The 12392-nt window shown below is 53.2% G+C and overlaps 1 protein-coding gene across 3 annotated transcripts; it reads left to right on the top strand.

Annotated features, from left to right (window-relative positions):
- Positions 1-5895: 5895 nt before the first annotated feature.
- Positions 5896-12270, top strand: ORMDL3 (ORMDL sphingolipid biosynthesis regulator 3). Of its 3 annotated transcripts, none has more exons than XM_006068585.4 (4): positions 5896-6052; positions 9194-9393; positions 10088-10239; positions 10661-12270. In XM_006068585.4, the coding sequence occupies exons 2-4, from the start codon at positions 9220-9222 to the stop codon at positions 10794-10796; spliced, it is 462 nt and encodes a 153-aa protein (XP_006068647.1). In that variant the 5' UTR covers positions 5896-6052; positions 9194-9219; the 3' UTR covers positions 10797-12270. The 3 variants fall into 3 exon arrangements, with proteins under 3 accessions (XP_006068647.1, XP_006068649.1, XP_006068648.1); XM_006068587.4 differs by having other exon boundaries at positions 5974-6126; XM_006068586.4 differs by lacking the exon at positions 5896-6052 and adding an exon at positions 6381-6601.
- Positions 12271-12392: the final 122 nt, after the last annotated feature.

Consider the following 12392-nt stretch of genomic DNA (forward strand, 5'->3'; position numbering starts at 1 on the left):
GTGCGCAAATTTGGCCTCTTGATGGCCTAGGGGTGGGCTGTAGCTGAGGCATCTGCAGGCGTCAGAGAAGCAGCGGGTTCTGTTTGGATAGTCTCCTTCACAGAGAAGGAGACAGGTGAGGGGTGGCTTTCTGGGACAAATAGGAGTCTACCAGTGGCACAAAGGCACTGTAGGCTGAGACAAGAGCAAGAGAGAGCCAGGTGTGGTTAGGCGAGAGTGGTTAGGGGCTTGATGCAGCAGTAGTTTGGGAGGTGTGCATCTCAGCTAACATTTCCTGAGAACCTATTATATACAGGAAATGCAAATATGAGTAAGAAGTATGGAGCAAGCAGCCTCCAGGGGCAGTGGATGTGTAACAGATAAATACAGCACTCCCAGGGCAGGAGAGAAGTCTTTATAAGGCACTGATGCAAACATGAGGGACACATGGTTGCAAGAGTGTGTGTGGCCAGGATTGAATTTTGGGAGAAATGCCATTTCCTAGCGGTATGACTTTCGGCAGAATATTTAAACTCTTCCTATGGCAGTTATCTCATTTGCAAAGTGGAGATAATAATACCTACTGGGGCTTCCCTGGTGGCTCAGTGGTAAAGAATCTGCCTGCCGATGCAGGGGACACAGTTCCGATTGCTGGTCAGGGGAAGATGCCATGATGCCGATGCCATCGTGGAGTAACTAAGCCCATGCTCCGGAACTATTGAGCCCGTGCTCTAGAGCTGAGGAGACGCAACTACTGAAGCCCACATGCCCTAGAGCCCGCGCTCCCCGACAGAAGCTACAGCAATGAGAAGCCCGTGCATCATCACAACTAGAGAGTAGCCTGCTGACTGCAACTACAGAAAAGTCTGAGGAGCAACGAAGACCCAGAACAGCTAAAAAACCCCCAAAACAAAGCCCTATCTATCTACCCATATACCTATCTCACAGAGTTGTTTGAACGATGAAGAGAGTTGATGTAGGTAAGACCTTTGGCCCAGTGCCTGGAACAGAGCAAGCGCTAATAATAGTGGCTGTGATTACCCCTGAAGGAGGAGCTGTATTAGGAGGGGAAGGCAGAAGCTCATCTGGGGCAGTGTGGCCCAGAATTCCTAAAGAGGTGGGGCCTGCCAGGGGTAGTCATGAGACTGGAAAGAACCTAGGGGGGTTTTTCTTAAAGCTACTGTTTTTATATCCATTGCCTTTTTGATCTGGTAATATTTACTGTTTTCTAAATTGTTTTTTTTTTTTTTTTTCCTCCCCGCATAGGGGAAAGTCTCAGTTGTTTGTATCAGAGAATATGCAGATGGAGGGGTTCCTAATGAGCAGCCTGCTCTTGGTTCCCAGAGGGAGGTTCTGGTTCCCTAGCCTTGATTCTGGCCCAGGAGGCCCTGGCAGGCTCTGCCCTTTCCCTCTGCAGCCCAAAATAGCCAACCACAGGGCTGGGCGAGGGGAGGAGAGCAGAGTGCCCACTGGCAACTCGGCCTGTCCTGGCACCTCCTCCTGTTTCTCATCAACTTGGTAAACTCACTCAGGTCTCTGATGGCTCAGCATCACTGCCCCCTCCCTTCTGCTGCCACCACATGCCCGGGGTGTCCCCCCACCCAAACAAAAACAGCTGCGGACATAAACAGCTCTTTGCTTCCTTGCACTTGCTCTGGGTGTGACCTCAACACCTCCCCTTCTGGAAGGAGGGAGGTGAGGTGGGGGGAGCTGGAGAGCAGCAGGAATGAATTGGAGGGGAGTAGGAGGTGATAAGAGTGGAGGGCTCAGTCATTCCCCCCGGGGTCCGGAAGAAGGGGTTCTGTTTCTTGACATCCCACCTCCTCACTTCCCACCACTGCCAGCACCCCAGGAATGTGTTCCCAGCTTGTTACCCCGCCCCTGTTTGCTATCTCGGCCCACACGGTGTATCTGTGGCAAGCAGAAGCCACACCACCCCGCCAGATGGAAACACCCCAAGGCTGGGAACATGTCTACTTGAGCAGACTAAGGAGCTCCCAGAGGGCAGGGAGAGTCAGTGAAGATGACTCACTCTGTTTTAAAAACATAAACACTTTTCATAAAAAATTTAAAAGCGAATAATCTCACATTACACAAAGTTTAAAACTAGGGAATGAAAAAATCACCCCCAACCTCTCCATCCTAACACAAAATCTGTTTTTATTTTATTGGATTTCCACAGCCTAGTGAAGTAGATGATCAAATATCACTCAAATGTGGAATGGATTAATAAAAGTCGATAACGATTCCTGTGTGTCTGGACTTGTTCCAAGTGCTTCACATGTAGTGACCCATTTAATTCTCTCAACAGCATGTGGCAGGTATCACCATGAAGATAACATTCTTCATTTCTAGGAACCACAGAACAGAGAGGTCCAGTGACTTGCCTAAGGTCACACAGCTGGCAACCACAGGAGCTGGGAGTTGAACCCTGGCAGTCTGGTGCCAGGATCTTACCAGTGTTGCTCTGTCTTGTCACATCATAATCGTTAATGCATTTGCAGGTTTATAAAAACTTTTTATTATGGACAATTTCAAACAAAAAAAAGCATAGAAAATAATAGAAGTAATCTCATGTCCCCATCTCCCGGTTTCAATAATTATCACCTCATGGCCCAACTTGCTTCTTTTCTTCCTCTCCCCCACCCCTAGCCCAGATTATTTTGAAGCAAATCCAGTCATCATATAATTTCATCCACATATTTTAGCATATATGTCCAGAAGATAAGAAGGACTTTTTTATTGAAGAAATTACAGTACCATACCATGCCTTAAAATGTATATTTCATTAAAATCATCAATTCGAATAGTTAGCATTCAAATTTCCTCAATAATTTAAATATTTTTTTAAGTTGGTGTACTTTAATGAGGACCCCAATAAGGCTTTTGATTGATAGATTTCTTAATTTCCTTTCATTTTAAGCCTCCCCCTCTCCCTTTTTTCTTCCAATTTATTTGTTGATGGAGTTGGGTGTTAGTTTTGCTGACTGCATCCCTGGGGTGTGCTCAGACTTTTTTTTTTTCTTGCCAGGCTGCATGACTTTTGGGATCTTAGTTCCCTGACCAGGGATTGAACCCAGGCCTACAACACTGAAAGCCCTGTGCCTAACCACTGGACCGCTAGGGAACTCCCAGCACAGGCTATTTTGTATCCTGGTCTTTTCATTTAACATCTTCTTAGTCACCGTCATTTACTATATGGCTTCCTTCTATGGCACTCAGTGGATATGGTACTATAACTTTTTTCTTGGGCACTTGGGATGGGGAAACAGTGGAAACAGTGGCTGACTTTATTTTTCTGGGCTCCAAAATCACTGCAGATGGTGATTGCAGCCATGAAATTAAAAGACGCTTACTCCTTGGAAGGAAAGTTAGGACCAACCTAGAGAGCATATTAAAAAGCAGAGACATTACTTTGTCAACAAAGGTCCGTCTAGTCAAGGCTGTGGTTTTTCCAGTGGTCATGTATGGATGTGAGAGTTGGACTATAAAGAAAGCTGAGTGCTGAAGAATTGATGCTTTTGAACTGTGGTGTTGGAGAAGACTCTTGAGAGTCCCTTGGACTGCAAGGAGATCCAACCAGTCCTTCCTAAAGGAGATCAGTCCTGGGTGTTCATTGGAAAGACTGATGTTGAAGCTGAAACTCCAGTACTTTGGCCACCTGATGTGAAGAGCTGACTCATTTGAAAAGATCCTGATGCTGGGAAAGATTGAGGACAGAAGGAGAAGGGGACAACAGAGGATGAGATGGTTGATTGGATGGCATCACCGACTCAATGGACATGGGTTTGGGTGAACTCTGGTAGTTGGTGATGGACAGGGAGGCCTGGCGTGCTGCTATTCATGGGGTCACAAAGAGTCAGACACGACTGAGCGACTGAACTGAACTGAACTGGGTTGCTTTCAGTTTTCTATTATTATAGATAATGCTGGAATGAACACCCTCACACATAGTACATGGGCTGTACTTCCTCAGAATATGCTACCAGAAGTGTAATCATGGCTCCGAGGCCTGAACAATTTTTTAATCTCTTAGCATATATCAGCAATTATTTGTCTGAGGGGTTACACACTGGCCAGCGCCACATAAGAGTGCTGTCACTCATTCTGAACTGTGCTTAGGGCTATTCAAGGCTGAAGGATGTCTGGTTAAGACATGGTAATTACAAGGGCAGAGGGCCAGAGGAGAAGGGTGATGACAGGGACTCAGGCTAAATTAAGCAGAAAGCGATCCACAATTCACCACAAACCTAGAGTGAGTCAGGACTCTGTTCATTCTCATTGTAGAAAAAAAAAAACCACCCCTGATAACAGGAGCTATTAATAGGGCATGGCATGTCCAGTAATCTTTCTGTTAGACTATGCATTTAGTCAGACTCTTGTTTGAGGCTTGGAACCAGTCTGGGTCACTGAACTTCAGACAGGAAATTGGCAAAGATCAGAGAGCTTGATCAACTATGGGGAGCATGAAAGACTCCCAGAGAAAAGTGGAAGGAGTCCAGTAGGCGCATTTTGGGAAAAATAAGAGATTTCCCCCCCCCTCAGTACTGGGGAGGCCTCTATGGAAGGACAACACGCAGTTTTTGCTTATTTCTTCAGAAGGGGCCTCCACCAACCAGCAGGAACTTCTGTAAGGCCCAGGCACAATTGTTTAAGACTCTGGGGTGACTATTCAAGTCTTGGGCTAAGTGCTCTTGAGCTACTGGCCCTGGAAATATTTCAGAAGCTGCCTGTTCTTCTGCCCTGAGTGGTTCAGATATCTACCTGTTGGGTGTCCAATAGGTCCCTCAGGGGCCCACTCCAGCTTTATGACAGCTGTTTCCTGGCAGCCGCCTGGTGAGAGGGTGGGTGAGGTCACAGGGGAGTGCTGCCCAGGTTCCCTGGACCAGCATTCTCCTTTCTGTTCCCTCACCTTCATTCCAGTGTGTGTTCACAGCCAGGCAGGTTGGCCAGTCGTGACATCACCTGATCCTGCTATTCCAGCCCCACCGGGCATAGAGTGGACTTAGAAGCTGGGGCAGGGGAAGTAGAAACTATTCAAACAAGGCCCTCTTGGTGACATGGAGAGTGGGAGTGACCCAGGAGACCTCAAGAGTCCTTTAGTTCAGCCTCCTACAGAAACAACTTCCTACAATATAACAGTCGCTTTACAAACATTCTTTTGAATTCCCACAACCTTAGAGGTAGGTTTTCACAGGTATGGAATTGGAGATTAAGACAACTTATTTGCTGAGGGTTACGCTGCTGGTGAAGCAGTGCCTGCTTAGTCTACCTGGCAGGAAAATCTGTGCCCTGGCCGCAGAGTTCTGAGCAGAAAACTGCAGACCCCAGAGCCACCCCAAACCCACACCGCTGACCTGGGACTGGGACTCAGGGACCTGGTTATTCACCAGGGTGGTTTCCCAAGTCACATGTCTTCTTCCCACGTCTCATGTGGGAAGGCCAAAGATGAGACCTGGCCCAGGCCCGCCTGGGTCAGGTGTAACTGAGCAGCAGACAGGCTGTGGACTTAGTTCTCTGACCTCCAGACTCTCATACTAATCAATATCGCGAAAAACCCACTTCCAGGAGGGCCCGACACGGGCTGAGCCAGTAGTTGTCTGGAGGGCCAGAGGCAGCGAGGTGTAGTTGAAAAACTCTGACTTGGGGTCAGAATTTCTGGGTTTCAGTCCAGGCTGGAACCCAGCGGGGACCTATGGCAAGTTACTTAAAACTTAAAGTTTCCTCATATGCAAAACCGGGCAATAGTAAACTCCACAAGAAGCACGCTGACGCCAAAACAGGCATTGTTGTGCGTCAAAGCAATACCAGCTGACCTTTGTGTCGCGCACTGTTGAAACCTGCGGGCGGGCCCAGAGAGCCCTGGGCTGGAGCAGGGGTAAATACTACAACTCCCAGGAGGCTGCGGGCGGCCCGGCGCTGGGCGGTGACGTAATGGGGGCTGGCGCGGGGCGCTGATTCGGCCCGAGCTGCCAGCGGGGTGGCTGCCGCCGCGGCTCATTACAGCTGCTGGAGCAGCAGCGGCCCCCGCCCCCAGGCACCCTTCCCGGGCCTCGACCTCCGGCCCCACACGGTGAGTCCAGTCGGGCGGCCTTGGAGTGGCCAAACCGGGAGTATCCTGGGGCTACAGGAGAGACGGGAAAGGAGGTGGGGGCTTGTTGGGGAGGCGCCCGGGGTTGGAGGGGATCGGGACACGGCGAGTGGAGGTGGCGGGGGTGCATCAGCCGCGGGGTGGAGGTGCATCAGTCGAAGTGATGCCCAAAGGGGAAAGTGGGGGCAGGAGGCAGGGGATGGGGCGTAGAGGAGAAGCCCTTGGGCTGGGGATGGGGGCGGGGAAGAGGCTGGGCTTCGGGGATAAAGGTTTGGCCGCTTCCAGCTGGGTGAACGTGTGGGGGTGGGGCTCCGGACGAAGCCAGGCTCCGAGTGCGAGGTCCCAGGCTGGGGGGTGGAGCGGAGACCCCCACTTCGTCTCGAAGTCCCACTCTGTAAACCCCAACAATAGTGCGGACTCCGCCTCCTCGCGTCACCCTCTCCCCGTGCTAGTAGGGGTTCGCTCCTCTTCTCGCCTTCTTTCCATCCCCACCGCCCTCCCGAGTCCGGGAGGAAGAGCTGAAGCTAAGTGGTGAGCGACGGTGGTGGCCCTGCCGGTTGTGGGGGTGGGCATAAAGTGGCTCTGTGTCAGGGACTCTCCGCTGGGGTCCAGGTTGCAGGCTCCTATGCTTTGTGCTCCTCACCCAGATGGCGAAAGATTTGCTGCCCTTAGTTGGGGGAGAGATTAGGAAGCAGCTCACCTGGCCGTTGGCACTGTGGTGTTGGCTTAGGTGTCTGACAGACTGGGCAAAGATATTTGTGTAGGAGCCAGTAGGAAAAGGGAGGGAAGGAGTGGGAAAGAGCTGCCAGCAAGAAAGTAGTTAACAGAACAGAGTTGCTGCAGGCTTTGGTTTGAGTCAGGTTATGAAACCACCTCGGGGACTGACGCGGGCAGCCACCTGCTAGTTTAGCGGCAGAACTTTTCAGCCTCAGCTGCTGTGAGCTTACTTTGTGTCTGTGAGCTTCTTCTTCCCATTTCTCCCCTTCTGGGCCAGGGGCAGTTAGGTTACTTCACTAATGGAAGTGGTGTGTACCCTTAGTCACACAAAAGTCTCAAGAGAGCTTTTCTTAGTTTATTGCTGCCAGTCTTTCCCTTAGTTTATTGACTTTTCTATCTTTTTTGGGGGAGGGGGAGTCTCCTGGGAATTTCTGCTCTCAGAGCACCTGGTGTTCAGGCTGCAGAAAGAAGCTTCCCTTCAGAAAGGGTGTCAGTTGAAGCCATAAGTCTGAGCCCCCCCGAGACGCCTCAGACTTTGCTGGGTGCCCTGTTACAGCCAGAAAGGAGTGTCGAATCATCTGGGACTCAGCCAGGCTCTTGGCCCTCCCGGACAAAACAACTCTGGAGGGCTAGAGGTCTTGCTACTCCTTTATCCTTGTAGGTCTAGGTTAGGGAGACGTGGGGAAGGGAAGAAGTTTCTGGTCCTACTTGGGGAACTCTCTCCCTCTTCTTCCTCAGTAGTTAAGCCCTTCAGGCCGTCTACTGACGATCTCTCCACCCTCCGCTCCCTTTCCACCAGGTGGAGGCTTTTGTGCAGTAGGTTTCCCAGGAGCTGTGTTTAGGTAACTGAAGCCCTAAGGCCCTGGGAAGGTAAACAACCGAGCCAGTCCTGGTTTTCTAGTTCCCTGGGTTTCTCTTAGGCCCAATTATCCAACCTAATGGGTTGAGCTCATGGGCCCCAGGAGCATGACTGCTTTGGAGCCTTCGCATGTATGTTTGTATGTTGGGAAGGTGTGTTGTGGGTCTCATTTCCCCTGAGGTCTCTAAGCTTGGAGCCATCCAAGAGGAGGAAACTTGTTCCCATTGTCCTGGAAGTAGGGAACTGATCCTTGAGAATTCCAGCTCCTATGCAGTCTCTGTGATCCCACCCAGAGATAGAGGGAACCAAGTTGGGGGGTGGGGGTGGGATCATCGCAGCAGAGTTGGGGGATGACCTTCTGAGCACTTCCAGGATACCCTCATCTGGAACCCCTTTCTGTATCCCCAGGAAAGATGGGGCTGTTACCATGGTGATGACCTTAGGGTCTTTATTGGACAGGATCTCCCCTTAGCTTAGGAGGTGAGCCAGTACAAAGATGTCATCTGTTCCCACCTCCTGCCGGTCAGAAGGCCCTCAGAGATCTGGGGACAGCTGAGCTCTGGACAAGGGGCTGCTCGTTTCCCTCCTTACCTGCATCCAAGAATGGGCTGGGCTGCATGGTTTCATGGGCAGCCAGGGAAGCCCTCCGGGTTCCCCTTGCTAAAGGGCCTCTGCCCTTGGAACTGGGCATAGGAAGGCATGGTGCTAATAACTTACACTTGGAAACAGATACTGGGAAAAGAGGCCCAGGTGAGGATGGGTAGGCAGAGAGGGAAGAGGGCAGGAGAGCGGCTGTAGGTGTGTCCCTGGGAGAAGTCTGTTGATGTGGGCTCCAGGCGCCCATGGGCACTGTAGACATTGGTCATGTTCGCTGTCCTCACCCCTCCTCTGGTAGGGAAAAGGGCTGAGGTGGTTTGGCAGGAAAACGGGTGGCACCAGGAGGGCTAGCCTGAGTGGCTGCTAAATGGATAAAACATCTGGATGGGTGGTTTTGTGTCCCCAAGAAGGCAGCTTCCAGGTCTGGGCAAAGGTTGTCTCTTGTCTGTTTTTTCTTTTCTTCCTTTTCTCTCTCTTTCTACCCCCGCCAATCCTACTGAGTTAGGGTGCAGGGAGACCCAGGATACTTCATCCACTACTGCCTGTTCCTTCTCATAGGGAGAAGTGGGTTCAGGGGTGGAGATGTGTTATATCAGACCCTCAGTGAGACGGAGTACAGCAGGGGGTATTGCTGAGTGATTGTTAGGGCACAGGCCTCTTCTCCCCTACCCTGGGCTTCTTGGGCAGAAGGCTCCCCAGAGGGTGAGATTGCAAGACAGGCAGTGGTTTCTTTGCCCTGGGGCTGGATGCCTGTTGATGGCCTGTCCACCCAGGCAGTTCCAGTGCCTGGAAGGGCACTGTCCTGATTGGATGATGTACAGAGCAGCCTGGTGCTCAGCCCAGCACCAGCACCGGGAAATGGATAAAGTCTGCCTCCCTGCAGGAATTGGAAGGTGTGAGGGAGCAGGGAAGGTGGTGTGACCTGTCTTGCCTGTGCTGCTTGTTTGTAGGACAGTGGCAGGAGAGGGGCAGCAGGATGAACGTGGGAACAGCACACAGCGAGGTGAACCCCAACACGCGGGTGATGAACAGCCGCGGCATCTGGCTCTCGTACGTGCTGGCCATCGGGCTTCTCCACGTCGTGCTGCTCAGCATCCCCTTTGTGAGCGTCCCCGTCGTCTGGACCCTCACCAACCTCATCCACAACATGGTGAGGGCCTGCCCGCTGCCTGCCTTTGGTGGGGTGGGGGTAGGGGACCCTCCCCCGAGACGTGGGCCAGATGTCAGGGTGACATGCTGACTTCAGTCACCAGAGTTCTCTTCTTTCTGCCCCACCCCCCGTTACTGGAATAAAATCTGCAGGTATGGCCACACCTCTTGGACGGGGTGGCTTATGGATTGGAAGAGAGGGTCATCAAGAGCTGAGCTAAGGACCCCAAAGAGTCTGCAGCACTTGGATGCCTAGCCTGGGGCAAAAATGCCTCTTTCCCCAATCAGGATCTGAGTGTCCTTCTCTCTTGCCCCTCTGTGCTCTTTCACTACCTGCTTGCTCCCTGGTACTCTTGGTGGGCAAGCAAGACCTGGTTCCTTTCCATCAGCTGGCCTCCCTGCAGCTGGCGCAGGAAGCCTAGCCCCGGGCTGGAGAGACGGCGTCTCCTTGCTGGTTCTATATTTGACTCCTCCCCGGGAATTCTCCTCATGCCAGGCCTGCCCTCTCACCCAGTGGGTCTCCTTATTCTCTGGCCAGTCTCCCAGCTGCTCCAGCCTGACCTCCGGCCCGCATCCCCCTGCCCAGTAGATGGGGCTCCGAATCACTGGGAGCCCATGTCTGTGACTGGGGCAGAGGAGCTGAGCTGGAGGGCCTTTGGCCTTCTGTGTCCTCTAATGAAGGCCCCTCTCTCCAGGGCATGTACATCTTCCTGCACACAGTGAAGGGGACACCCTTTGAGACCCCGGACCAGGGCAAGGCGAGGCTGCTCACCCACTGGGAGCAGATGGACTATGGGGTCCAGTTCACCGCATCTCGGAAATTCCTGACCATCACACCCATTGTGCTGTGAGTGCCTTGGGCAGAGGAGGATGCCAGTGGAAAGGCCAAGGCCTGGGGAACCCTGGGGCCCTGCGAGGCTTAAACCCCTCGCCAACTGTGGCCCTTGGCATAGGAATGACCAGAGGCAGAAAGGCTGGGGTGCCCCTGGGTCTCATGCTGGGCTCAGGTTGTGACTCCCTGGTCCTGTCTGTCCTCCGTTGAAGCTTCCTTCCTGCCACTGAGTTTGGTCCTCAGGTCTGGGGTAGAACTCGGGGCCTGGGTCAGCAGGGGGCTTCTGTAACTGGGGGGATCTTACCACCCTACTTCAGTTCTAGGGGGTCTTTCCCATAACCTCTCACTGTCAGAAATGTCTCCCTCAACCATGGAGAGGGGAAGAAAGGGACCTTTCAAACAGAGTTTTATACCTCCTCCCAACCTCCCCCTACAGGTACTTCCTCACCAGCTTCTATACCAAGTACGACCAGATCCATTTCATTCTCAACACTGTGTCTTTGATGAGCGTGCTCATCCCCAAGCTGCCCCAGCTCCACGGAGTCCGGATTTTTGGAATCAATAAGTACTGAGAGTGCAGCCCCTTCCCCTGCCCGGGATGGCGGGGGAGGGGTAGAAGCCTGGGCTGCGATGCTGAAGACAGAAGGAGCCTCTGGTAGCCGCCAGAGATGAGGGTTGAGCCTCTGGGCCCTAGTTTTCCCCTCACTTCCCCCAGTAGCAGACTTGAAGTAGCTTGTAGTGGGTTGGGGTGGGGCCCCCTGGGGCTCTGACCCCTTCTGATTCTTTTTTTATCTTTTCCTTTTGCCTTTTGGATAGAGACTCTGTGGGGGTGTTCATGAAATGGGCTGGGCTTCTGGGCTGAACACAGACCTGTGAGGTTGGGGCAAGAGAAGCCCCCTGCTCACTTGCTCATCCTCAGACTGCTAAAGCACTTTAACCCCTGTGAGCGGGGCAGAGGGGACGGTACAGCTTCTAGTTTGTTTCACTTTAATTCTTAAGTCTTTAGAATGACACTTCGTGTGTGCTTGTATCTCTCAAAGCAACCGTGTGGCGGCACCTCATCGCTCTGTGTAGAGAATTGTCTAATCAAGTCAGATGGCTCTCGCACGACCCACCTGGGGTACTGGGTAGGAGTGGGGAGGGTAAGGAGCAGGATGGCGGGCTGGATGTGGGTGGCCTGGTCCCAGGGCTGAGGGGCCAGGGCTGCAGCCATCCTGGCCCTGGGGGAGGGAGTTGGGGGCAGGGGTGGGATACTGAGTTGAGTCTTAGAAGAACGGGGCCACGTAGCAGCTGGGATTGGTGTGAGGGGGGTGGGTGGTGGGGACAGACCCAACCTCAGTCTTTCAGAAGTGGTCTGGGAGGAGGGGCAGACTCGGAGGGATCATCTACCCCCCGTGTGGTGGGGCGGTGCATCGGTAAGGAGGCTGCTGCGGCTCTGCAGCTCCGGGTGGCGTGGCGGGGTGGAGTGGGGGGAGAGGCCCGTGAGTCATCGTACGCCCAGGTCCAGTGTGACACGTCTCTGCGGCGGTGGTGGGGGTGGCGTGGGGATGCTGCACAGCAGTGCTGCAGCCCTTCCACAGACCTGCTCACACAGACAGGGCCTGGGCCGGGGCCTCCCATGTGGCATGCACCTGTGGGGTCATCAGGTCACCGCCAAATGGGTTTGGTAGGCTAGAGAGTCCTGCATGGTCCCCGCCTAAGCAGGACAGTGGAGGGAGCAGGGAGTGACCTGTGGGGGCTGTCCACTCAGGCTGAGGAGGCGAGGTGGGGCGGGACCAGAGGGGAGCTGCCTTCTCCCCACCCCCGCCATCTGACTGGGGTCTGTGTTACTTCTGAGGTGTGGGTACCAGGGCCTTGAGGGAGCAGTGGGGGTTGAGGGGGGGGTCACTGGCCCTGTTTTCTGCCTCTTCGTCCCCCCAAGCCCCACCCCATGTATCATAGGGAACTTTCACCTCAAAATCTTTCTAAGCAAAGTGTGAATAGGATTTTTACTCCCTTTGTACAGTATTCTGAGAAATGCAAATAAAGGACAATGTGTTCCTATTTCCCCGGAGTCTGGCCTCTGCTTCGTGGAGGGCTCTGGAGGAGGGGCGGGGGGAGGGCAGTGTGGCGCATGGGTCCGACCCTCTGCCTGGATGGTGGGAGGGCCCCTGGGACCAGCAGAACAG

This window comes from Bubalus bubalis, chromosome 3, assembly GCF_019923935.1.
Source record: "Bubalus bubalis isolate 160015118507 breed Murrah chromosome 3, NDDB_SH_1, whole genome shotgun sequence".
In the NCBI taxonomy this organism is placed as follows: domain Eukaryota; kingdom Metazoa; phylum Chordata; class Mammalia; order Artiodactyla; family Bovidae; genus Bubalus; species Bubalus bubalis.

Coding starts and splice junctions, on each gene's coding strand:
- ORMDL3 (XM_006068585.4), top strand. CDS start 9,220: ATGAACGTGGGAACAGCACACAGCGAGGTGAACCCCAACACGCGGGTG. Junction 9,394..10,087: donor CCAACCTCATCCACAACATG/GTGAGGGCCTGC, acceptor CCCTCTCTCCAG/GGCATGTACATCTTCCTGCA. Junction 10,240..10,660: donor ACCATCACACCCATTGTGCT/GTGAGTGCCTTG, acceptor CTCCCCCTACAG/GTACTTCCTCACCAGCTTCT.